Here is a 26,731-nt window from a genome sequence, read left to right on the forward strand (position 1 = left end):
AAAAAAAATCACAAAATAATTTTGCTTGTTGACCTTATAAAGTATTCCGGAATCTTAGTCTTCTGCTGGAAGTAATCGTTTTTAGTTATCAGGTGCCTAGCAACTTTTTTTTATGGATCACGGAAGTCAGTGATTCCTACGTAGGGATCACTGACATCAGTGATCCCTGTGTGCCTACATAAAAGACGGCAAACTGTGTCAGAATTTATTCAGCTTTTTGAAATTGTTGTTCTTTAAAATATAACTTTATAATGTATACCGTTGTCTTTCTTACGCTCTGCTGTGGCGCTGCCATCCTTGCCATGGATCCTTCTGACAGGCCGCCTTACATTAATCGTAGCTTTCATAACCGTTGGGGACCCAGCCGCCGCCCTCCTACACCATACTGTGCGCAGCCGGGTCGATCACTTACGCCATCACCCACTGCCACACTGGTTTTTTGTCCTCCAATGTTTCCCGTTCGCGAGACCTACTCACCCGTTCAGTCTTCACCGCCACGCTTCCAATTTGGTCCGCTGGCATTCAATCCCACAATCCTTTCCCATGCGCTGAGATCACCTGGTGTCCAAGCAGCGATCGCGGCAGCTCTTGAGGTCTCTCCGCCATCCGATCTACAGTTATCCCCAGTTGTCCGCCACAGTCCTCCGCTCTTTCCTCCTTTAACACCACCAGTATCGTGGCCAGTTCCGCATTGGGCCCGCGCTATGCCTTTTGCACTGCCCCCGATACGAGTATTAGCTAAACAACACCAAACCACGCCTGCAGTTACAGAGATTTTAGAGTCGTATTCTCCTATCTCGTCACCGTCACCACCCAGTTCACCTGTTTTATCGCCAAACGTCTTCCCCGTGGTACCCGATTCCCCGGAATCGCCCGCTCCTGAAAACGCCCCGACCATGCTGTTTCATACCCAACAACCACTGCAGCAATATTCGTCGGGGTTTCTGGGAACTCGCCACCACGCGATTGAATCGCAGTTGCTGGACCTTCTGCGACTCAGCACCAGAATCCTCAACGGACCACCTGAACATCGGTTGACTGGTGTCCTCAACCTCCGCGGTAAGTCTCACCTGCAATTTCTTTGACAAAACAAAACTACACCGTTTGGCACTTGTATAATGCTGCTCTTTTTTTATAGACTTAATTACGGATTACGCCTACATTCACCATCGGACCGCAGCATTTTACCACACGATGCCATACACTACCAGAGAGCACTACACGGAGAACGCATCCGCCTCTTTACACAACTGCTAAGTTATTTATTTTTCCTTAGTTTCCTTTTGCGTTCTTCGCCATGTTTATAAGTTATTTTATTTTTTCCATGGTTTTACGTTTGTGATAACAAGGACTGAAAGCTGAGTAGTAATTTATTGTGCTTTCACTCAGGGTAAAAACGTGTACTGACGTAGGTTGCCAGGATAATAATTTTCTACTACATAATGCAACATAATACATAGTACTTGCAACCAGCCGTACGATAATTCTTTCTCAAGTACCTACAGTATACCACACAACTCAATAGAAAGGCAAAGTAAGCTGATCGCAGCGCACACAGGCATTACTAGTAGTACAATTACAAGTCACTCAAACATTCTTAGTACGTACGTACGGTACACAGTACTACCGATTTGGCTTAAAAAGTCAGATGTCCTTTCGGACGTTCTTTCTGCAACAATTCGGAATCTGTCCATGTCCGACCATATAGCTTCTGGTTAGATAATGAATCCATACTACCTCGCCATGTCTACATTATGGTGTACCAATGCTCTTGTTCAGTAAACAATAACTAGTGCAGTAGCTACAATAGTGCAGACCGAATTGTTTATTCGTAAATAGTCTGCTCTGTTTTGCCTGCACTACTGTAAAGCGGATAAGCGGCGCTTATATTATAGGTCAGATACGTTGCATAGTGCCACAGATAGTCGTCGTCAAAATGCTATGGGCCCGGAAAAACCTTGGCCAGTGGTGAAATGGGCGTTTATTATTCATATATTAATTGAGCGCATACTAACATTTTCACGACAAAAAAATTAAAAGAACAGTAAAGGTTTCCATAAGCTACGGGTAGTGGATATAAGTTAACCTTTAAGCAGATACAAATACGGTATTTTCGATTTTGGAACGCTTGACCTTGACAAGCTATCTGTATACGCAAAATCAGAAACATATTGCACGTTATTTGCACACAAATCTGATTTTCAAATCAAATTGTTTGTATAATTTTACTTGCGATGATAGACCACACGGGACTACGGAGACTATAGAGACTAAACGGGAGTACGGGGACTACACGGGACCACGGAGACTGCAAAGAATGAACGGGGCTACGGAGACTACAGAGTTTACACGGGACCACGGAGACTACAAAGACTACACGGGACTACGGAGACTACACGGGACTACGGAGACTACACGGGACTACGGAGACTACACGGGACTACAGAGACTACACGGGACTACGAGACTACACGGGACTACAGAGACTACACGGGACAACGAGACTACATAGACTACACGGGACTACGGTGACTACACGGGACTAAGGAGACTACAGAGACTGAACGGGACTACGGAGACTACAGAGACTCCACGGGACTACGGAGACTACGGAGACTACACGGGACTACGGAAACTACAGAGACTACACGGGACTACGGAGACCCACACGGGACCACAGAGACTACAGAGACTACAAAAGACTACATCCGAACTAAAGAGACCTTGCGAAACTTCTGGTATTACGGCGTACTCCGGAAACTGCCGAGGCTACAGGCGTCTACATGCGCTACGGGACTACACGTTAAAACTGTGATCCAGAAAATAGACGTGTACGAACTGTGCCATATCTACTCGAGCACATGAAGTTGCTAATATGTACATGCAACGTCTTATTATAGCTTTTACAATTATTGAACAGTTGTCTAAATCACTGGAAATTGTGATTAAGAAAAATTAAAATCAAAATAATGATCCAAAGGCTCGGTTAGAGCCACTGCTGAGGCGAACTCATTATGGGCAGAAATCGGGCTCTTATTGTATGAGTTATGAATTGGACGCTTGTGACGGCGGCTGAACTGATTCAGAAACAACGGAGGCGGCACTGATCTCGGCGGCGGGCCGCCACACTGCATTGGGCATTCAAAAGTTAAACTCCGTCCAAAGCTGGCCAGAACAAACAACAATGCAGGGAAAAAGAACCTGCGGTTTCTTCCAGGCAGCTAGCAGGCAGCTCGTGCTCAGAACTGTTAACGTTCGGTGACACCTTCTTGTTGTGCTTGCGGATACTGTAGCCGATGTAGTTGACAGCACATACATTTCTCTGTTCTGTTTCTGATCGCATTTTCATCATATTTGGAGAGATGATGGAAAACAATCTGTTGACACTGATTTTCTAAGCGCCCTTAGTAATTGCGAACCTAACAGTTCAACCGTGCAGGAGCATCGAAATGGTTTTTGATGATTGACGGAATTGCGATGAAAGCGCACCCGGAAAACTGGGAGTGACATTTCGCCGCACTCTACAGCCATCACTCGCCCCATTAGTAGAACTGGAAAGACGGCAACATTTTTCTATACATAGGTTTCTTAGGTTTACAATGTATAGCCATATCTAAGCAATTGCCACTTTCCACGTTTTATCGCTTGCCAGAACGCATAATGGCAATTGCCACTGCCGGTGGCAGTAGCCAGTGGCAGGTGCCACTGCCACCTTTTATCCCCTGCCCCTGGGATGTTGCTACGATCCATTTTGCATCAGAATTCCATGCTGGCAGTATCATTTCGAAGATCTAGATAACTGCAAATTTGCTGCAGCTTTTCGGATAACACTGGCAGAATTTTGTCCAGTACTGGAGCGCAGTAAGGCGGAAACTCTGATCTCCTGGATAGATTCCCTGACAGAGAAAGATTTAGAAGTAAATCAGTGTATTTCGCCGTATCTGGAACTGTCTTATGAGCTGAGTAGACTACGTAGAACGGACAGGTGAGGATGAAAGTGGAAATAAGTTGTGCCATAAACTGGCTTTTTGGTTTTGCAGATGGGACGAAGAACCACCAAGCAGCTTGGATGATGTGATATTGAATATATCCAACAGGATTTCCACCGAAAGTTTGGTTATGCAGACCCTTGCTTTGCTACTGCCGTGTAGTCCAGGCGACTCTACAAAGTAGCAGCTTTGTTGACGCGGCCGAACCAATCGCTTGACGGACTTCTGCCGGCCGGTGGAAGCAATATACGAGGATGCACGCAGTCAAACCGACAGTAAATTTTTTCCGCGAGACCAACCGACAACCGTGCACATAGTGCAAGCGACTGCCAACCATCCATGGATGGCTGTCACCTGTACCACGCATACAGTGCAAACGACACCTCCCTTCCACGGGTGGCTGTTATGTGAAAAAATAATCCACTTGTGAGCGTGGTTGTCGGTTGGTCTCGCTGAAAAAATTTACTGTCGGTTCGACTGCGCGCATCCTCGTATGCATGTAATGTATGTGAACTGAAGGGGCGGAGCACCAGTGATTTAAGTGAAACTGATGAAATGAACCGGTTCAATTTGTCAGTTCGAGCATCCAGTTACTCTTAACTCTAGTAGGGGCGTTCCTATGAGTTTCAGTGTATCCCACTTGCTTATTTACCGGTAAGGCGGTAACTAATAACTAAGTGCTTTCTTAACAGCCAGTTTAATTACCAGTTGCTCGTATTTTGTTCCCGATGTGGACGAAACATTTGGCACTGGGTGTGATGCCGCAAGTGCTTTGTTAAAAAAGACCAGCAAGAAGCTGTTTATCAGAACGGGCCATACGCGCTTTTTTAATCTTTGCGTTTGAAGATAATGCGATAATGCGACAGTGCTATAAGGCACGAACCCTTCACATGCCAACTGGCACCAGTTTCATTTGAATATATTTTTTTGAATGATAATATGAATAAATCTATGCATTCTTATTGGTGTTGTTCGTGGTTTCCAGTAAATTCAGCAGTAAATTCAGCCAGAGCTTGCCATCGAAGTACCGTACGTAATACATACTGCCATCTTACAAGTTTCTAAAACGACTGCTTCTTTTCTGTTTTTTTTCTGTTTCAAAAAAAGGCTGAGCTGGTAGACACTAATTACGGACAACTGATTCAAAATTTATAGGACAGCTGCAAATTAACGGCTTCTTGAAAGTTGATAGACAGACTGCTGCGATCCTATCGTGTAATTTATAACTTTATTAACTTTTGCAGTTAATAAATCGGTGAACGTAACGTCCGACTGATCCGATTCCGAGTATCTACGAGATCGCAAATGGCAACGAGCAAATATGCACTCGAAAAAATTGCAAGCTGCTGTAATCTTACGGAACAAATGAATTAAGCGGTTCACATTAGGCCAACCTGATGCCCGTAGCGAGTCCTTAATCAGTATAACTTAGGTACAGGCTGTAATTAATGATAAGTACAGTCTGTACTGTCTGTACTTGTACATACAGTGCAGGGACATCAAGTAACGCAAACAGTGTAAATTAAATTTCAAACACAACGCAAATTAAATTATATTTTAATAGGCAGTGGCCATCCAAATAACAATAACTGCAGACGCTGGCACACTACTTGAAATTTAAAACCGTTAATCTATCGTGTCGCAGGTCACTGTCGCTGCCGTCGCGCCATGTTTCTTGCTACGCCGCCTGCGCATAGGACCAGCAAGGTCGCGGCGGTAGCGGCACTGTCACGCTTATATACCGCGTCGCTGTAGTCGCGTCGTCTTTCTGGCTGTACCAGGGCATACCACTAGCACGGTCGCTCCTGTAGCGGCACTGTCTCGCATCCGTACCGTGTCGCTGTCGTCGCATCGTATTATTAGCTGCCACTTCTCAACTTCTCTGTTAGTAGTCGCGAAGTTTGGTCCGCAACGAGACAGTGACAACAGACGCCAGGTTTGGTACAGATCCAGCCACTTCTGAATGCCAGCTACCAGGTGATCGCAGCATAAAACGCCGATTAAAACGAAACCATCCACCTTGACGAAACTATCGAACTATGTACAGTACTAGTACTCACTTGTCAGTTTATATACGAGGAGGGAACAAGCAGTCAAGACTCGAATAGTCAAGACTCAAGACACTTTGAACACTCGTGTGGCTGCAAATCTGGCTTAACAGTCAACCGCGGAAGGCTGACAATCCACGTTTTAACTTGGCCAACGCGTTCCTAACGCGAAAAGAGCTCCTCGTAGACCTGACGCTATAACGAACTCCCACCCACAGCCAATGAGCAGGGCGCTATCCACCGAATCTTAATTGCGCATAGGACTCATAATTTTCTCCGCTTCGATTGCAACCCTTGCTGTTACCAACCACCGCATCTGAACATACATGCGATATTGGATTTTTGAATGACAATGTCATTTCTCCTTTCATAAAACAATTTTGATATTTTGTTTTTGCTGACACTTTTCCGCTGAATTTCACTCATTAATCAAACTAATTTAGAAACTAATCGATTTAGAAACGAAAGACACGTTGTCCAACGTCATGTTGGCGAACAGAACGTTTGTTACTGTGCGCTTTCTTTATCTTTATAAGCGATATATTGAATAACAGAATTCATACAAGTCGTACTGCTTCGATTTTTTAAATTAGTTATTGCTGTACAATAAAACAATCTCCACTGCAAAAATACAATGGTTTCCAAAAAGTAGTGGCAAAATACCGAAACTGTTTAGTTCTTTTCTCACAGCGGCGCCCGTTTTGTTTACTACCGACTGCACTACGCGATGCACTGCAGGATGTACATCAGGTTGTACTACAGTATGCCCATCGAGTTGTACTACAGGATGAACATTAGGGTGTACTACAGGCTGTACATCAGATTGCGCTGCACGTTGTATTCAATTAATTTTAAAGACCATCATTATTATAAACATAAAAAATTAATATAAAACACCTCTTGCGCTTTATTTGCTTTTCAACGTTAACTCAAGATTAAGTAGCTTCCATTCTAAAATGCAATAAATTCTCATTTCGAATTTGATTTAGACAATGTCTTTACCACGATGAATTGGATGCGCAGACTTATCATTTTGTTTTATCAAAAGTTTACCGCGAAGCCTTTAAAAAATCTCAACCTAAAATGATGTTATTTTTATAAGGGCTTTAAATAAATTGCACAATATGAAGTGCGGGCGAAGCAAAAATGTATAATTATGGAAAGTTAATTTGGACTTGCCAGATCTAACGTTTAATTCGACTGAGAATGAAAACATTGAATCTTCTAACTGAATTGATGCATAGAGCAGGTATTGACATTTTTTTTTAAAAAATGACTTTTAAAAAAAACAAAATGACATAATGGTGACCTTTTTTGTACAACGGCGCCAGTCAGGTTGTATTTCAAACTGGAGTGTTGCACTACAAGTTGCACTACGCATTGTACTGTGAGAAATAAATTAGGTCGTACTGCAGGATGTACATCAGGTTATACTACAGAGTACAAGGTATACTACAGGTCGTATTATAAAATTTATGAAACATTAAAAAGCTACTAACATTTAAAAGTACTGTAAAAATGGTACATCACTGCTTCTTTTTCTTGGTGGTATTAATATTGAAAATACACATAATATATGTAATTTAATAGCTCTTGATACAATTAACGTGGTTTTGGTAGTTTGCTTTAATGAAGAGTAATTCAAGTATGCTGGCTGGTGGGCTAAATTTAGCTCCACCAAGCCAGCGGAGTTTCTTTAACTTTTTCCTTTCAGAATGCAATAGAAGCAACTTTTTTCTGTAGTAGAATGTTCAGTAATTTTTTCTGAGTCTTGCAACTGTAAGTTTGTACGGATTGGTTGTATATAATCGATATAGGGACCAAAAAACGCTGCAGCTTGTCTTCAGTGGCTTATTACCATCTAAATATACAGGGCATTAATAACCGCAGTTCGACCAAGCATAATTTGGTTGAAAGTATTCTTCTCTCTGATGATAACATTTCTAAAATTTTCTGTATTTCGGAATCTCATCTTTCATCTTCGGATCCTGATCAATTATATGAAGTCCCTGGATATAAGCTGTTTCGTAAAGATCGCAGTAAAGACCACTGTAAAGTTCGCGGCGGAGGTCTCCTGCTGTATGTGCCCAATTATATCACCAGTAAACTCGTTGATTGCAAAGAAACGCATGCTCATTGTGAAAGTTTGTGGGTTTTATTACAAATCGGTAAGCGAAAAGTATTGGTGGGTTTGATTTACCGTGCTCCGGATTCCAACGCTTCAGATACAAAATATTTGTTTGCGCATATCGATAATACCCTGTCTCGGTTCCCTGATTGTGATTACGTGCTTACGGGAGACTTGAATATCGATACTTCCATCAGTAGTACTCCGTACCACCGCTATTACCATGATCTGCAAACAAATTTTAATCTCGACGAAAAGGTGATAGGTTATACTCGCGTGGCCAACAGGAAAATGAAGAAGGATAACATGAATTCTATCAGCTGCACCAAAATCGATACTATGCTATGCTCCCCACTTTCCCTGTATGCCAGTATGCCTGCTACCGATGTCAGTTTTTCGGATCATCGCCTGTGTCGTACTGTTGCACAGTACAAATCTAAAATTCCAGTTCACAAAACAATTCAATTTCGATTGTGGAGCCATACGGACGATAACAAGTTTTTAAATGAAATCGGTGAAACAGTGAAGCGCTACGAACAGTATGATGAACAACGTGACGTAAATGAAGTTGTGGAGAATTTCGTGCAAGACCTCTCAGCTGTGGTTGACAAATGTTTTCCTACACGCTCCCGCCGTGTAAAGCGTGCATCTCCACCGTGGATGAACGATGATTTAGAAGCTATGCTAAAGATTAAAGACCAACTGTACGAAGAGAAATGCAGATCACGTGGGACACCGATGTACGATCAGCAAGCCCGAGAGTATAAGCGAGTGAAGCTAGAAGTGACCACGGCTATTTTAAATGCTAAAGAGGCGTTTTTCAAAGAAAATCAGCGCAGGAGTGACGTAGTGTGGAAAGAAATCGGCAGAACAATGAAAAAAGATGCGAAACCTAGTGCGGTTGCAGTTAATTTAAATGCGATTAATCAGCATTTTGTTACAATGGGCCAACACGGGGCTCCGCATGATCCCCCAGAGCGACCGCCACTGGAGGACGATAGTAACGCTTTGTTTTCTAGGTTTGCGAATGTTGATACAGCAGTGGTGGCTTGGGATACTTCATCGAATGGCCCCGAAGAAAGAAAGCCCCGGACCAAACGGGATGCCACCAAAACTGCTACAGAAAATCACGCCGCTCATCGCTCCAGTCCTTACGCAAATGGTGAATCAGTCGCTGAAGGGGGGAGTGTTTCCTTCCGTCTTCAAAAAAGCCGAAGTTTACCCCTTGCCAAAAAGTGTTTCCCCGCAGTGTGTTGATGACTTCCGCCCCATTTCGCTACTTTGTAATTTCTCGAAGGTGTTTGAGAAATGCGTCCAATTGCAGTTAGTGCGTTTTTTGAAAGAACAACAGATCTTATCCCCAAATCAGTCTGGATTCAGAGACGGTCATTCTTGTGAAACGCTATTGTTAAAAACAACGGAGAAATGGAAAAAGGCAATGGATAGCAGGAATGTGACAGCAGTGTTTTTTAGACCTCAAGAAAGCATTTGACAGTGTAAGCCATTCGCGACTACTGGACAAGATGAAGAAAATCGGAGCCGGGAATATCGTAGTGAAATGGCTACATAGTTACCTTACCGGCAGAGTGCAAAGAGTACGAGATGGGAAACGAACATCCGACTGGCTGCCATTAACATCTGGCGTCCCGCAGGGCACAGTGCTAGGACCAATCCTGTTTACCATCTACATTAATGATGTACTTACTGTTAACACAGAAGATTGTGAGGTTGATTGTTTTGCAGACGACACAATTGTCCATGCAACTGGAAAAACGAAAAGTATTGCTGCCGCTAAACTGAACGCTGGACTGGTGCGTGTCGGCCAGGTTATGGAAGAAAATCTCTTGCACGTAAATGGAAAGAAATGCCAAGCCATTTACTTATGTTCTGACCGAAACAAACAACCGGATCCGGAAGTCGTCATCAACAGGTCGGTTGTCAGCATTGCAAAATGTTTACGGTATCTCGGCGTTGAGATCGATTACCACTTGAAGTGGAGTGAGCAGTTCAGAAAGGTGCAGCGGAAGGGGAATTTCGGCATTGCCATGATTAAGCGGGCACAAAAAGGGCTCAGCATGTCACAGCGCAAAGGTCTTTACCACGCTTGCTTTGGATGCCATATCGGACACCAGTCGCCGGTATGGTCTGCAGCGTCTTCGACTGAGCGCGACAAGCTGGACGGACTGCAACGTAAAGCTCTGAAAACCATCACTGATTACAAGATGCCGGTTACTCCGGAACTGTATCAGAAGTTGGGTATTCCTCACATATTCGACCGATGGCGTCAGAGCGATGCGGTGTGGTTGTTCAAGTTCTGGAACAAAGATCAGTTCTCACTTCCGGCCTACCTCCTGGACATGATCCAAGTAAAAGATAACACCGCGCACTACAACTTGCGGAAGCCGGCCCGGATCGATGTTACGCGGGCAAAGAAAGTTATCGGAGGGTCGACTATGGAAATGCGACTAAAGCGTCTTCTTGATAAAATTCTTGCTGTTAATCCTAAAATTCTCGAAGCTAGTTCTGTGCCTTCTTTTAAATTTCTACTCAGATCTGTTAATCTCTCTTAAATGTTTTGTTAACAGAAAATTGTTTTGTTCGACCAGACTTGAAGTCCCTTCGGGGTTGTCTGCTCTTGTGCCGTAATAATAATAATAATAAAGTGTCGTTAACATTGTAATTGTAGCATCTTATAAGGAATTATCGGAGATAATTAATGTTAATTCTGGCGAGCGGCATGCTTTTGCCTCGCCTTTGACATCAATGTTCTGTCGCGCGACAGATTTATTGGTGGCCATCTAGGTGGTCAGATAATATTTCCTGATGTTGCTCTGGTTTTCATGCTGCTTTCTGCAGCTTTGCATGCCCATCTACCAGTGGTGAAAATCTTTGATGCAGTTCACATCGATCGCGATTTTGTGAAAATTCTGGAATAAAATTCCATGTTGCTGTGCTTTAGTGTATTTGCTCCTGCCATATGCTCCTTCATTATGTTATAGCGTAATCTTGTCCGCGGCATATCTTGTCGACAATTATTACGTCGTGTCTCTCATGAATTGTATATAGCCGCTTGTGTTTCGTACGATCAATTTTTGGAGGTCCCTGTTTACGTTTTCTTTATCGAGGATCAGTAATAATTTCCCTTTACATAATAAATATTGGCTTTTTATTTGTGAGTACCACCGTATTGGCGGTCGCCCCGTTCTTCCAGCCCGGCATATTGCCGGGTGCGCAAAATGCCTAACTTCATTTGCTTGCATTCTGGCTACCCTTGTACGTGTACTCTGTGCTCTTCTCATATCACTGCGAATCAAGTTGTAACAGATTTAGCGCATCTTTATTCATATGACTTTTACGATTTTCCTGCACGATTTTTGACGTCAAATTTGATCTTTAATCGTTTTTTGCGTTATCATCTTCGTGACTCAGCCGTATCCGATTCGACAATTAATATCTTCGCCTTTGGTGTTGCTTCAATCTTCCACTCTATCCTATCTGACGCATCGGATTAATTGTGGACGCTGGGATTCACAATGGGACGCACATGGAAAACGGTTGATGCGCCTGCTGCCGTCGGGCGTAACTCCAGAAGGATCTCCAAGCCTGCACCGCGACGTGGCCGGCCACCTCGTGCGCCCACTCAAAAGGTTACTACTGCTCGTCCAAAGCCTGATCGGTTGTCAGAACTTCTTGCACGTAAGCGGCAATTGTTTGCAGAAATCAATGAACTAGGGACTTCTGAACATTCACCAGTATCACCCCCCTCATCGTTGCGTAGTGTTCGGTTTTCTCCTTCTCCTGAGCGTACAGGTAACGATAGCGTTGTGTATGTGCCTACCAAGGAAAGCTCTAATGCTGCAGTTCCCAGCGTTTTTAACCGGCTTGGTGTAAAGCCTGACGCATTAATTCAGTATTCAGATGATATCACTGACCTGCCAGCCGTTGCTGAAAAACTGAGCAGAGATTTGTTTGATCATTCTGCGTTCGTTGATTTCACCGAATTATTTTCCTTGTCATTTGTTTTCGAGTTTAATTTACCTGAAGTGCGTCGTGACGAATTTGTTCAACCATTATCAGCCGTATCAGCGGCCGGCCAGCGCGCTAGTGCCATGACCTTTACAATGTGGACTCGATGTTATCACATTTTCATGTCTTACCGGATTTACAACAAGCCAGAGCTTGTTTTGCCAATGTTAAAATATCTCGACATTATGGAAAGTTTTGCTCATTCATTTGACACCGCTCAGTGGTTTAATTACGATCAGCGCTTTCGAATGTTTGTTCGTATGCACCCGAATAATGCCGCCATTTGGTCTAAGACTGATCATGAAATTTATAGAGAGTGCTTTATGACTGTATTTCCCAGTATGCGTCCAAGTGGAAGTCAGCAGCGTCTTTTGAACGTTCGACACTGTCAAGTGTTCCACCACCATCCTACTGCTGTTACAAGTGTTTTATTCCTGGCCACTGGATCCAGAAACGCCCTAATCGCCGTAAGGATCCTCCTAATCGTTACCCGGAACCCCAGCTTTTTCGCGGGCGCAACGAGACGGATGACCGTCTCTGTTCCGAATGGCAACGCGGATTCTGCACTCCACCATGCCAGTACGGGAAGTTGCGCCGCTGTGCAACGTGTGACGCCGGTTCCCATGGTTTGCGCACCTGCAAAAAGCGCTCTAATGTCGGCGAAGCCGCCGCGAACCGCGTCGACACCTCTCAAGCCTGATGCGTTTCGGCATTACATGCGCAATCATCCTGACCAGCATTTTGTAAGTGTGATTGTTGACATGATCACTAATGGTGCAGATATTGGTTAATTCGGGCCTGTTTGTTCTCGTTTTACCGCTAACGCTAAAACTGCGCGCGATCACCATGACGCTTCGCTAAAAGCTATCGAAAAAGAAGTTTTGTTGGGACATACAGTCGGTCCTTTTAAGAAGCCGCCATTTAAGCATTTTTCTATCAGTTCACTCGGCGTGCGTGAAAAGAAGCTGAGTGGACATCGAGTTATTCTTGATTTATCCCGGCCAGTTGGTAATAGTGTCAACGATTATATCGATGCTGAAGCGTACACGGTCTCTTATTGTGCAGTTGACGATGCCGTTCAATTGTTGACACGTATGGGAGTCGGGGCGTTAATGTGTAAACAGGATATTAAGCATGCTTTTCGCTTATTTGCTGTGCGTTCTGCCGATTGGCCTTTGTTAGGCTATAAAGTTGGAAATCACTTTTATTACGATATTGTTCTGCCATTCGGTGAAATATCGTCTCCGCGTCTTTTTTGCATGATCTCTGACGCTTTACATTGGATTGTGGCAAATGTTTCAGGAAAATTTAGCATTTTGCATTATGTTGATGATTTCTTCATTGTTGAACTTACGGTGGAAGCCTGCCAGTTTATCGTTAACCTGTTACTGCAAATTGCTCAAGATCTCGGTATTCCTTTTTCCTTCGACAAAGCTGAAGGTCCTTCAACCTGTTTGCCGTTTCTTGGTATCACTTTTAATTCAGTGTCACAAACTTTATCCCTCCCAGCGGGTAAATTAGAACAACTTATAGCGTTAATTAATGTGTGGCTGGCGCAGCCCATTTGGTCCAAGACTGAGCTTCAAAGCCTCTTCGGCTCATTGCAGTTTGCCGCAAAGTGTGTTCCTGCTGGACGTTTATTCACGCGTAGACTAATTAATCTGCTATCTTCGCCAGATCCAAATCGAATCGTTATCACTAATGATATTTATGATGATCTTCGTTGGTGGGCAGAGTTTTTGCCAAAGTGGAATGGCTGTGCCTCATTCCTGTCTTTTAATTGGTCTCATCTTGACGCTCTTCATCTGTATACAGATGCAGCTGCCGGCACCGGTTTAGCCGCGTATTTTGATGGGGAATGGTTTGCATGCCGCTGGCCATCACAGGAAATTGCTCAACGGTGTATCGCATTTCTGGAAATCATTCCTGTTTATGTTGCGTGCTTAGTTTGGGCAGGAAAATTTCGGAAACAACGAATTATTTTTCATTGTGACAACATGGCGGTGGTTCAGTGCTGGTGTACACTTAATTCAAAAAATTCTGACATTCTGCATGCTTTGCGAAAAATTTTAATGGTTGCAGCTTTGAATAATTTTACAATGACTGTAAAACATGTTTCGGGCATTGATAATGTAATGGCCGATTCACTTTCCCGTTTCGAATTTGTCCGTTTTTGCGCAGCTGCTCCGAATGCTTGTATGCGTCCAGTAAATGTGCCTGATTTTTGGTCTGATATCTTGCAGATGCAACAGTCTACCAGTTGATGCAGCATCATATTTCCGCATCAACTCGGAAAACGTATTTGACCGCATTGAATCAATTTTTGCAGTTCCTGTCTGCTTCATTTTGCAATTCGTCACTGTTTGCCGAAGTCAACGTGCTGAATTTCATTGCTCATTTATATCGTTGTGGCCATAAGTTTTCATGTGTGCGAACATATCTTGCCGGAATCACAAAATACGCGCTTGAAAGTGGTGTATCTGATCCCGTATTGTCCATAAACGTTCAACATGCATTTAAGGGATTTCAGCGGTCGGCTCGTATCATGCCTGATAACCGAATGCCAGTTTCATTAGACATAATGCGATTGTTAAAAGCCAGAATTATTGCTTATCGTTATATGACCAATCATTACTTTGGTGCGCAATGTGTTTTGCATTCTTTGGTTTTTTGCGTATCTCTGAATTTGCAGTTTTGTTGAGCAATAAGCACACTGTTTAGTTTCGACACGTCACCTTTGATGGGCATCATGTGTCACTTGTTATTCCAAGTTCTAAAACCGACCAATTTTTTCATGGTTATACAGTGCATTTTAATTCAACTGAGCGTTCAATTTGTCCTGTTCGTGCATATATTCGTTATTCGCGATACCGTGCCCATATTGATGTTCAAGCTCCATTTTTTGTGTTTCGTGATGGGTCATCATTGTCTCGGAATTATTTTGAATGTTGTTTACGTCGGTTATTACCGGAATTTCCTGATATTCATTCTCACAGTTTTCGTATTCGCGCTGCAACCACTGCGTTGGCGATGAGTTCATCTTGTCAGCAAGTACAGTCTGCTGGACGTTGGAAATCTTCGACATTTTCAAGTTATATTCGGGAGAATCTGCCAATTCAATCATTCCGCATGTACTGAGTTCTGTTTTGGGGTTTGTTTGCGGCGTTTCTGTTTTGGTTCATTGTGCATTCATTGTGTATTTATTGTTTTCAATAAAATGCCCGGCAAACCCACGATGCGGTGTTCTGTTTACGACCACAGCGAGCGGCAGAGTTAAATATTCAGTAAAACAGACAGATTGACTAAACTTCTGAGTAACAACTTCGCCTTTAAGGCCGTTGTATGACAAAGGGGCTGGGTGCCAACATGAGTAACAGACATTAGTAACGGTTACACTCATGAATTCTAACAGCTCTTCTATGCAAGAATACAATCCCCTTAGAAAATTAAGTAGGTTTTGAATTTCTGGTTTTAACGCTGTTTTCTGATGCAATATCTTGGTTTTCAGCTAAAGTAAACTTTACATTTCTGGTTGACCAAAATTAACTTCCCATAAATACGTTTTAACTAGCGTACCTCATATTGCGAATTTTATTGGAAGTTCTCATAAAAATAACATCATTTTTAGGATGTGATTTTTAAAAGGCCTCCCTATAGACATCTGATAGAACAAATTGATAAGCCTACGCATCCCAGTCATCATTGCAAAAAAATTGTCCAAACCAAATTTTAAAAAAATTAATGCATTTTCTAACGGAAGCTACGTTAAACCTTTAGTTAGCGTTAAAATGCAAACACCGTGCAAAAGGTTTTTTATAATAATTTTTAATGTCTATAATAATGATGGTCTTTAAATTGTGTCAAATACAACGTGAAGCGCAACCTGATGTGCAGCCTGCGGTACAACTTAATGTTTATCTACAGTACAACTTGATGTGCATATTGTTGTACAACCTGATGTACAACCAACAGTACATCGCGTAGTGCAGGCGGTAGTACAGCAAACGAGCGCCGCTATAACAGAAAAAGCTAAACAGTTTCGGTGTTTTGCCACTATTTTGTTGGGAAACCATTTTACTTTTGCAGTGGAGATTGTTTTGTTGTGCAGCAATAACAAATTTTAAAAATCAATACTGTTCGACTTGTATGCACTTATAAAAAAAGCGCACGATAAGAAACGTTCTGTGCCCACATGTTTTTCCACAACGTGCCATTAGTTTCTAAATTGAAAAGGTGTTTAATGAGTGAAATTCCGCGGAAAAGTGATCAGCAAAAACAAAATATCAAAAGTGTTATATGAAAGAAAAACGAACTCTGACATTGAGATTAAAAAATCAATATCACATGCAATTACAGATACATACAGACACAGTGGTTGCAATCGAAGCGGAGAAAATTATGAAGTCTTATACGCAATTAAGATTCGGTGGCTAGCGCCCTGCTCATTGGCTGTGGGTGGGTGTTCGTTAAAGCGTTAGGTCTACGAGGAGCTGTTTTCGCGTTAGGAACGCGTAACTTGGCCACTGTCAATCAGGGCATCCATCCACGGTTGACGGTGAGGTGCACGCAGATGGGCAACATTCCACGGTTGGCTGTTAAGTGAATCATGCTGTCACACACTTGACGTCCAATGTTCAAACGTCTAAGAGTCTTGACTATTCGAACGCGCTACCGAAGATGCTTGCTCCCGCCTCGTACAAATCTGTGTAATAGTCTATATAATTACGGTTACAACAAACGTGCGCCGCATTAGAAACCAAAATCGCACCGCGCTAGAATCTAACAAAAACATCCGCGCCAAAAAAAAACACTGAACGCCATATGTTGAAACTTACCGATTCATTTTTTTTTCAACGGAGACGGCGATCGTGATTTGCGGGTGCCCACCGTTGGGCAACGAAATCTGGCTACTTTGAGGCTGGTGCCGCCAGTATTCGGTTTCTGACGCGGAGAGATCGTCAGATCAAGGTCATGATGCAAATTTTCCACGTCAAAACTGTCTTCCCCAACGACCTATTGCAAACAAATCAATAATGATCATATCTGTGTTTGATACTTTGATATTGAAATATTCAGTATTTGATATTTGAGTTATGTGTACCGGCCACCAAACTTCGTGATTGTCAATCTTTCCTTTGTTTCGGTGGCTGCTGCACTGATGGCTTGCCAGTTTTGCTTGATATCCTTCACTTTTCGGCCCTGAACATTTGCCGCCAGTCTCCACTTTAATGATCCGCGAAATAGTATTCACTAGAATTAGTCGGCTCAATCTATTGGTCAAAACGGCAATCAGCTCCATTACAGTTGATCTCTAGTGTCTTCCTGCATAAAAAAAGGGTTGCAGTTAGCTGTACTACTTTTAAAATATTGTTAAAATACTTTTAAAATTTATATGGCGTGGATATTTACTCTGTAGACGATGTGATTGTCAAACGCCAAAATTACTTACATAGTGCATCCGATTAAATCTGCATTGCTTTCAAAACTTTTGTCTTGTATTTCTTAACGACAAGTCAAAAAATCTTAATCTACCGATATTTTGGTAAAAATTCAACTTTACCTTGATTGGTTTAGTAGGCAACGCAGATAAGTATGTACGAGTATGTATCCGTAATGAATAGCGTGATCGAAAGTTTTTGCGGTAAGAGAGGCTTTTTGAGCAGATGTTTATGCGTGACCCCTAAGACTGATGGGGTCTTCCTACAGTGCAGTCACCTTTAGCGCACCTTCAGTAAGATGCACATTACTTGCTGACAGTATTACTCATACTCGTACAAGAAGCCGTCATTTGCCGCTCTTGATGATTTATCATCTGCCGACAGGGAAGTTCTGTAAAGTTTGTAGATATGCACTGCCGCTGTTAGAGTTGCTCAAAAATACGTGCCCCTTTTGAACAATCAGAATATGCAGAAGATTGCCGTGACTGTATCCACTATCCACGAACACGGTAAGTGTATTCGCCACACAGAACATCAACAGCAAAACGGTTATAAACCGGTGACGAGCGGGGCTTTTAAAGTTTTTGGCAGCCAGATTTCTCCGTTGCGGCTGCGCGCATGCTGCATCATTATTAAGTGGGAAATTATTCAAAGTCCGAGAATCAGACGGCTAGTGCACGGCACATCAGTGCGCGCGTTCTTTGCAGTGCAGTTTAATGAAATTTTCTGTACAAGAAAGGACATTGCGGAGAATATGGATGAGCCAACCGATTTCAGCAATACCGCAGTGAAGTATTGTCTACGGATGCATAAAATATCAATAGATCTTTCAGCATTTACCGCTGCTGATTCTGGAGTCAGTATTACGCAGCTGCATCGTACACGTTCGTTCGTATAATTATGATGCTGTACAAGTATTGGTAATTTCTTGATTTGTACAATTTCCGTTTTTCCAGCGATACTACTCCAGGATGTACGTATGGCGATTAGTTGCGGCGCCGTGCATGCTTATTACAGAACAGAGAGAAGATGCCGATGGGATCGATGCTCCAACCAGTCTGCTGACTGTGCTGAGATTCCTGTTTAATTAAACGCAAAGTTTAGCGTTATCAAGTATGTGGACAAGTATTTTGTACCCTCTAAATTGCAGTGCATTGTATATCTATATTATACATATATAGGGGCGAAAGTAAACGCGTTCCACCGTTCCCTGTACTGCTGCCGTCACCCGCCTGGAGTGTGACGTTACGGCAATACATGTGGTTAAATCTGGCGCGGTACATAAGCGCCATGTTCAGCCACAACGTCAAACTCCAGTCGGGTGACGGCAGCAGTACAGGGAACGGTGGAACACGTTTACTTTGCCCCTATATATCTACAATCTATACATATATTCTGTTGTACGTTGTACCGTAATAAGGATTCGCAGGCGCAGTACATACACAGTGCACAACTGCATAATATTCAATCAATACCGGCACGGGTATTACCATTGGCCAGTCGACAACAACAAGCAGGAACAACCGAATAAGCGCCTTATAAAGCAGAGCATGCATCAATTCAGCACGCGTGTGTACTGCGTACAGACAGTGTGCTGTTATCGATCTCTTTTGCATGAAACTTTAATGTGAAAGACTCTTCCCTGAATGGAAGAGATACATAACTGATAATGGTATACTGCAACGGAGCCAGCATTCTCCAACATCGGTAGTTCACAGTCACTGATTAATTTTGTCAACCTGGTACAATACCGTACGTACAACGCTGTCACTAAACCCTGACATTCTTGCCTTTCATTCTTTTATTATAATGAAAATAATATTCATAATGTAGACTTTGGCGATAGATCTCGGTCTCGGACGATAGATCTCGGATGCTAAAGAATTATACGAAACGTTGCTCATAGCGCTATCTGCCTAACCTCAGACGTCGCTACTACGGGATGAGAAGGTTGACGAACAGCCCAACAACGTTGGCTGAAATCGGAGAACTAAAGGATTGTACAAATCGTTCACGAAAACTTCGTTCCATCCGGAAGGATCATCATCCGGAGGCATCATGGAAAATTTTTTATCGGCGCGCATTGGCAGAGATCCTCTCATCACTGGCGTTTACGAACGTTTTGCTGTCGATATACTGGATGAGAATGTCACTTATCGTGGGTACGTTTGTGCAGTCGATGATGACCACTGTATGGTGCGAATTGGCTCGATGCAGGAACTGCGACGTGTCGCTATGGATAAACTGCATCTAATGGATTATCGCGAATGCAAACGTATACATCCTCACACTGTACCGGAAGAAATTGACGTACTGGTCAGTGTTGATGACAATCAGCCAGAATCGTGGCAGCCAGCTAGTATTATAGGCGGCAAATTAATACAGACGTTCTCGTTGGTACATGCAGAAGTGAGCCTGCCGGGTAATGTGCCCAGACAATTCTGTGTCCTTGATTCTTCCGGTGCCGCTTTTAAACGGATTCGCCGCCGCGGTTATCTTGGAAATCGCGTTACTCCGCAGTCGTTTGTTAATCAGCAGATCCCGGTTTCAAAGTTTACTTCGTATTGTACACACTTCGCTGATACTCTGCAAAAAGTTCGAGAAATGCCACGATTTCACAGCCGCTTCATGCAAGAGACTTATGGCATTATGTTCCTGGGTGCGACGGATGATCACATTGATCTGTTGGTCGAGGAGAAATACAATCAGAATGATGGCGTTATTCTTTTGGTGGAAGGAAAACCCAGTTACAAGCTACCGGACCACATAATGTATGAGCGCATAGCGAATGCTGTGGATCGGTTTATGATAGACTTCATGCGGGCAACAGACAAAATTGCCAACACCGTTCTGAAAGAGCTTGTCGCTCTAATCGATACGGATCAAGGTACTTATTATGCATCCTAACAGCAATAAAATTAAATTGCTCCAGCAAGTTTAAACATTTCACGGGTTCGGCTATGGTTAACACTGTAACAAGAGACCGGCATGCTCCTCAATACGCAAATTCTGACATCTTTCCCGCTGACTGGTATCCGACCAGTGCTGTGCAGCAATGTGCACTATGGCGCATGTGTCATCATTCATAGAGATAAGCACGGGTATTTTTTAAAAAACTGCGCTATCTTGAATACGTGCCATATGGTTTTTTTGACCATTCGGAGCGCAGATAAGCTCCGGATTGTGATGACACACGTTACCAGTTGTTATCTACTGCGCGTTATGTACAAAAAAAACAACTGGGGTTTTTATAAGAAACAACTCTGTATCTTTATACGGCGTGAACAGAATCTGGCACTGAACTACTGTAGTATGCGAGGGATGCGTAAAGAATAAAAAACTTGGACCTTTAAGGATAAGTGCAGTTACAACAACGAAGTGAGGGCGTCCGTATAAAGCGATAGCCAATTCGGTAGTCAATTTGCAATTTAAATTTTATTACGCACGAGATCGTGCGCACATATGTTATGATTACAATGTAATGCTCCAGGCTTAAGGCTGTATTGTAATGTTTCAGACTTGAACAAATCTCACGAATTCCATTTTGATGATGTACTTATGGAGCTGAGCACGGAAGTATTTTCTTTTATGGACGTGTATGACCAGCATCAACTCCGCAGGTAGGGATGCGGCTTTTTCTGACATGAAGGATCGCATACGCAAAGTGGGTTCTTAAATTGACACGCATGAGAATAACCGTTGCTGTCGTTTTGACTGGGGCTGAACGGAAATAGGCGAGGGCTGTAAGTTTACGTGAGTTCGGTAACCCATATTCTGACTATGACAGATTGTCAGCGTGTCAGACAGGTCGGAAAATCAGCTATCACTATTCACTAACACATACACATTTCGGCATTCATAAACTGTACTTAGCATTAACTGACAACCAAGCGATTGTCAACAACGATAAAAATAATCAAATTCAAAAGTTCTTTCCCTAATTATCTAAGAATTTCTGGTTTTCCATTATTTCGGCGTTTCCCAAAAATTGCCCACTAGTTACCGGCAGTGCCAGTATTCACCACCCGCGTTATGCCCACCCGCGCAATTTGCCCACCCGCGCTATGCCCGCAGCAGTTCTTTACTTAACAGCAGCAATTTTTTAACATACCAGATGGGGAGTGCATAAAGCATAGAAATAAAGTTGAAACTGATGTCCGTTGGAATAGAATAAGTATTTGCTTTTCAGGAGATCACCTGGTTACTGGTTAAACTGAACATCACACAAATTCAATACCAAGTCATCTAGCAGTGGTTGTCAAATTTATATACGGTAATTATAATTTACCCGTTACAGCAATTTCACCATACCAAGCATCAATCACCCTCCAAAACCATCAATAACTGCTTGCGGGGCTCATTTTAAAAAACCCGGCCAGAACGTTTTGGTTTACTTTAAAACCGCTCCGACTCAATTAGCAGAAGAAGATGTGCAAAAACTGTAGTAAAGTTGCTTCTCTATTATTTTCCACTTGAGCGTCACCATTTTACACCATGCATCGTAGATCAAAATTAATACAATACAGGGCGCAAATACAACACATGTATTTAGTTCTGGGTCCCCAGCCATGCTCAGTGACCAAGCGAACAAATAGGTCGAGTAAATGGCACTTGGAGCGAAATGGTTTAGGCCAGGGGTAGAAGGGGCAGTTTAACCTCAACTCTGGCAGCAGATTAGAAGGAATCCTTAAACAACTGTAACGCTGCTGCGTGATAGATTTTCGCTTGACCGTAAAAATGTGCAGTGGGCGTAAGTGGCTCTAGCACACCGAAAAAACCATTTTGAGGGTCCAGGTTAGAGCAAGAGAATTCCCAGTTTTCCTTTGCTCGTGATACTTTGAATAAGCTTTTTATTTTTTTTAGAACGTCCAAATTTTTCCATCAACGGTTATTCTGTAAAGCACTTCGGCGGTGCGTGATGTTGCCAAACCAACATAAACATTCCATTGAAAGTTTGAGGGTCGGCCCATCCGGCTCTGGTTACCGGGACTTGGCATATGTCATCGGGAGCACAATTAGCCAAGATGCCAGGATTTTGTATTTCATCGATGACTGGGAAGAATGCTTGTTCACCCTTGTGAAAGTCCTAAAGGTCATGGACGTGCAACTCGACTGGCTGGTTATCGCCAACAACTCCAGACTTTTGCTCAACGAATTTTTGCGATTTCCCAAACCCTTTCCCATGGTGTATACATATGATTTCGTTACTATGTACGGAAATTATCTCCATGCAAATCAGACAGATATTTATAAGGATTACGCTTGCATTTGCCAACATCTAGCCTTGAAGAACTGCTGTTTCAGTAGCAAGTTATCGATATGCTTCAGAGAAGTGTTGTGGCTAGACGATGAGCTACTGCATCGGGTTAGGGGCCCTGGACGATGGAATTTAAGATGTTGCCGTGATCCGTTTTTTATTGCGATCCCACGATGGTTACACAGTTTTTCGGAATCTGCGGCACAAATATACGAGGCTTCCTTCCGGTCTGCACTAGAAGACCATTGTCCAATGCTAACAGAACGCGCAATGGATAACCTTTTCCACTGGCTGAATTCTTTGACAAGCGAGGCTTGTGAACCAAAAGGTTGCATTTGGCCGTTTATTACGCTCTCCTACGAACTGTACGCATCGAGCAGCAAACATAAGCAAAAATGGCAAACTAAGTGGATTTAACTTTGCAGGTGGAACGAAAAGCCACCCAAGCATTTGGACGACATTGTAGCCGATATATCTCGTAAGTATTCGCCAAAGAGCTGCATTTTGCAGACAATGGCCTTGCTACTGCCGTGTATTAGCGGCAGTTTTTGCTGTTTTGCTTATGTAGTCGATGGAGAAGCATTACAAGGTCCAAGGTAAAATGGCTTGAAATGCCTGAATGCAGACTAATTTTACCGACCTTTTTAACTACCGCGCTTGGTTGTTTGTGCGATGCTTTTACATTTGTATGATATTCTTAAACAGCCAATTCGGAACTCAAATACACATGCAAAACCAGTCAAGACTATAAGGAACAGTAACCTCCAAATAGTCAAGAGCGCTCGCCTTATTCAAGTCAGTCTAACGAAAACTGCGTACTGCAAAATTGCTGCAGCCGTTAATTACTATTAAACACCTTTAAATTTTATGTTATTTATTTATCTGTTATGTTATTGCACCAAGTCTTCGAGGTTATCGATCATAAAAGCAGTCTGTCCGGGCCCACTAAATTCGACACCGTGCACCCAGTGGACTTAAAAATATATATTTCTATATATGGCAGTGAATACTCGAAAACTTGATCGCGCACTGCATATTTAATTATTCGGAATGGCTATTTTGCCGCAGTCTTTGCGATAAATTAGCCAGTTATTTATTTTGCCGCCTATAGTTCCTACCGCAGCAAAACAGCCTTAGCCGGAATCATTATGATTCCAATTTCCAAGGTAAAGTAGGTATCAGACAATAATAACGCTTGCAGACAGAGTATGCGCCTATGCGGTAACTGTATCCCACTGACTGCGGGTCATTTTCCCGAGCCGAACTGCAAATTCGTTTCTCGCACGGCAGTCTGAATACTTTCTGTGTACCAGTTTTATATTAACGTTAGCGCCAGATAGCTATGACATCGGTTTGCAAACAAAACGCTATAAGTATGCGCCACATCATCATCACATAATGCCAATTTGAGGCATTGTCCGATAAAAAGCATTTGTAGTTGGATGTGTACGAGTATGTCTGTAGACTCTGTACGATCTACACAATAACAAGAAAAAACAGAATAAATTCTGCGCGGCTTTCTATCCCGGAACCATGCTCGACAGCTTGCTAGTTCATGGTAAACTATCCAAAGTTCACTTACGATTTGCCTAACACACTTGTGCAATAGGTTTGTTATCGATTTTGCCGTTTAATTCAAGTTAATGTGCATACTGCTCGTATCTTTCTCCGGAAAGGAGAGTGCCCTGTGGGAAAGTGGAAGTTCTCGAATAGGGAGGGGCATCGGCTGCGCACCTGTGCGTGGGCGCTTGCCGGTTACCAGCCCTGCACTTATAACACCTTATTTGGCGTCGGACAAAATAATTCAGAAAAGTAGTCGGGTGTGGCGGGTGGACAAGAAAGTCTGTATGTGACTGCTAGCTTTGCAAAACAGAAATGAACTGCGATGTGAGCAGCGATGAACTCTGGAAAGCATCGAAGCCGTGCTGGCGCTGTATAATAACGTAGTGGGCGGTATGGAGCACGTAGCACAATACTTGTACGCCACATTGCCATTAATAACAATTAAGCATGTTAAATTGGACATCACTTAGCCTAATTCTCGGTTACTTAACATAACACAGCGTACTTCATACTGATTCTTGAACTTTAATGATTCACGACTTGAGAGGCCGCCAAACAGCCAACAGAAACATGTAACATACACTATTCTGTTTTATGAAGATCATACAGTTCTCCCTTGAGCCGGTTCTGACTACTGTTCGGCAGGAGAGGAGGCGTTGTTCCGGTGCGCCAATCAAAATCTAGTTCCCGCTCTGAAACACCTCCCTCCACCTACAGAAGACAAACACAATCATACATGCATGCGCTAAGTTAACAAACGAAATATTTTTTTTAGTTTCTTGTAAAATGGACTTATGTATTTGTTCTACTCACAATCTCTTATAAATTTAGTGGTGTAATATGACACTCGTACGCATATATTTTGGTTCTTCGCTGTATAGTGCAAATTACAGTAGAACGATAAACTAATTCCGCTGACAGACGCAGTGGTTAAGTCCCAGTTACTAAATAATAAACAAATATGAAGTCGAGATTCTCGTTTGTGCAGTGCACTTTGTTAATCTTTGTGCTGGTGGTAATACATTTTATCTCGCACGGTACATGAGTAGAACTCCGAACCAACAAAATTATGACGCATGCAAGCGTACTAATACGCTGCGTAAAAATGAAGAGCAGGAGTATTTATAGCAGCGCAGTACTACCTAGTTGGTGTCCTGCGTCAGCTAACTCATTTTGAAGATTATTTGAAGTAACACTAATTGCGTGGCAAATAAATACGTTGTGTATTTAGTGACTTTGCTATATTACTATACTCGTATGTTCCTCACAGCCTACCCTGGCGATCCAGACCGGTGGGCCATTTGGTCCGGCTGGCTCTTCTTCCATTTTTTTGCATTCCGCTGAGATCTCTCTCATGCGCTCCGCGGAATAGCGGCAGATGTCGTTAACCTTATCTTTGTCCCAATCCATATATTTTTCAGTGTGGCCTTTCGAAGGGAGCAATTCGTCGAGCCGATGTTTACCAGCAGCTCTCATATCCGGCAGGGTGTAAAACCTGGCACTGGCAAGTGCCTGTGGCGTTGCCACTGGCATGGCAATGGATAAAACCTGGTATCCTGTCCCCCTGGCACACAATAAAATATGGCAAATGCCAGAAAACTAAAATTATTATTAAAGTTATAGCTTTTAGTACGATGTTGTAGCTTTGGGTTTTCATAAATAACTTTACCGCAAAGCGCAAACCAACGAATTACTGCAATTTACCAACCGAACGGTATTAAAGAGGACAATTTTACACATAGCATAGTAAACCGAAAACGTGACAGTGCGACAGTAAAGCATATCCGTCAGAAAGTAATCCATAAACTGCTAAATAAAGACGATTAAATTGCAACTTTTAAGCTAAACCGCTAAAGAAAGGTAAACTGCTAAAGACAAAAAAGGTCTTAACACCAAACGTCGTGCGGTCACTCGTGCCGACGAATACAAGATGGACTATTACTGTACTAAAATTGAGTTTTAAAAACATTTCTCATATGCTGATAATGCACTGGTTCAAGTCGATCTCTAACGACCGGCAAAATGATTATGTCTGATGGGTTGAATTCCTGTAGTTCTTTTTGCACGCATGCTCTAGTAACATGAAAATATGCATTGCTGATAGTGCCGGTTAGAAGTTCACCCGTAACTTTATCTTTGTATTTCCGTGGGATGCGAGAAACCTGAAACGGAAACAAGAAAAGCTTATTGCCTGATACCGGTTCGAAAAACATAAAACTTTTACGATTTCATAAAACTTTTACGACTTTTACGATTTCCACAAAACATATTACGATTGCTCT

At 42.7% G+C, this 26,731-nt stretch overlaps 2 protein-coding genes, 1 long non-coding RNA gene and 1 pseudogene across 4 annotated transcripts; 3 read left to right on the top strand and 1 right to left on the bottom strand.

Annotated features, from left to right (window-relative positions):
* The first annotated feature begins 521 nt into the window (after window positions 1-521).
* Window positions 522-1,257, top strand: LOC129589563 (uncharacterized). The gene is made up of 2 exons (XM_055484363.1): window positions 522-1,059; window positions 1,139-1,257. Exons 1-2 carry the CDS (start codon window positions 705-707, stop codon window positions 1,255-1,257), a joined length of 474 nt encoding a protein of 157 aa, XP_055340338.1. The 5' UTR covers window positions 522-704.
* Window positions 1,258-12,844: 11,587 nt separating this feature from the next.
* LOC129589564 (uncharacterized) lies at window positions 12,845-14,455 on the top strand (annotated as a pseudogene).
* A 2,308-nt stretch (window positions 14,456-16,763) lies between these two features.
* LOC129589715 (uncharacterized) lies at window positions 16,764-17,428 on the bottom strand. The gene is made up of 3 exons (XR_008690652.1): window positions 17,293-17,428; window positions 17,027-17,204; window positions 16,764-16,893 (listed from the first exon to the last, which is right to left on the bottom strand). It is a non-coding gene; the product is annotated as an uncharacterized LOC129589715 (long non-coding RNA).
* A 1,826-nt stretch (window positions 17,429-19,254) lies between these two features.
* LOC129589619 (uncharacterized) lies at window positions 19,255-26,007 on the top strand. 2 transcript variants are annotated; one of them, XM_055484438.1, is made up of 5 exons: window positions 19,255-20,516; window positions 21,147-21,249; window positions 22,493-23,251; window positions 23,312-23,364; window positions 25,871-26,007. In XM_055484438.1, the coding sequence occupies exons 1-5, from the start codon at window positions 19,688-19,690 to the stop codon at window positions 25,939-25,941; spliced, it is 1,815 nt and encodes a 604-aa protein (XP_055340413.1). In that variant the 5' UTR covers window positions 19,255-19,687; the 3' UTR covers window positions 25,942-26,007. The 2 variants fall into 2 exon arrangements, with proteins under 2 accessions (XP_055340413.1, XP_055340412.1); XM_055484437.1 differs by lacking the exon at window positions 25,871-26,007 and having other exon boundaries at window positions 19,256-20,516; window positions 23,312-23,536.
* The last annotated feature ends 724 nt before the right edge of the window (window positions 26,008-26,731 follow it).

The sequence above is a fragment of the Paramacrobiotus metropolitanus genome, unplaced genomic scaffold, assembly GCF_019649055.1.
Source record: "Paramacrobiotus metropolitanus isolate TYO unplaced genomic scaffold, Prichtersi_v1.0 Parri_scaffold0000036, whole genome shotgun sequence".
NCBI lineage: Eukaryota > Metazoa > Tardigrada > Eutardigrada > Parachela > Macrobiotidae > Paramacrobiotus > Paramacrobiotus metropolitanus.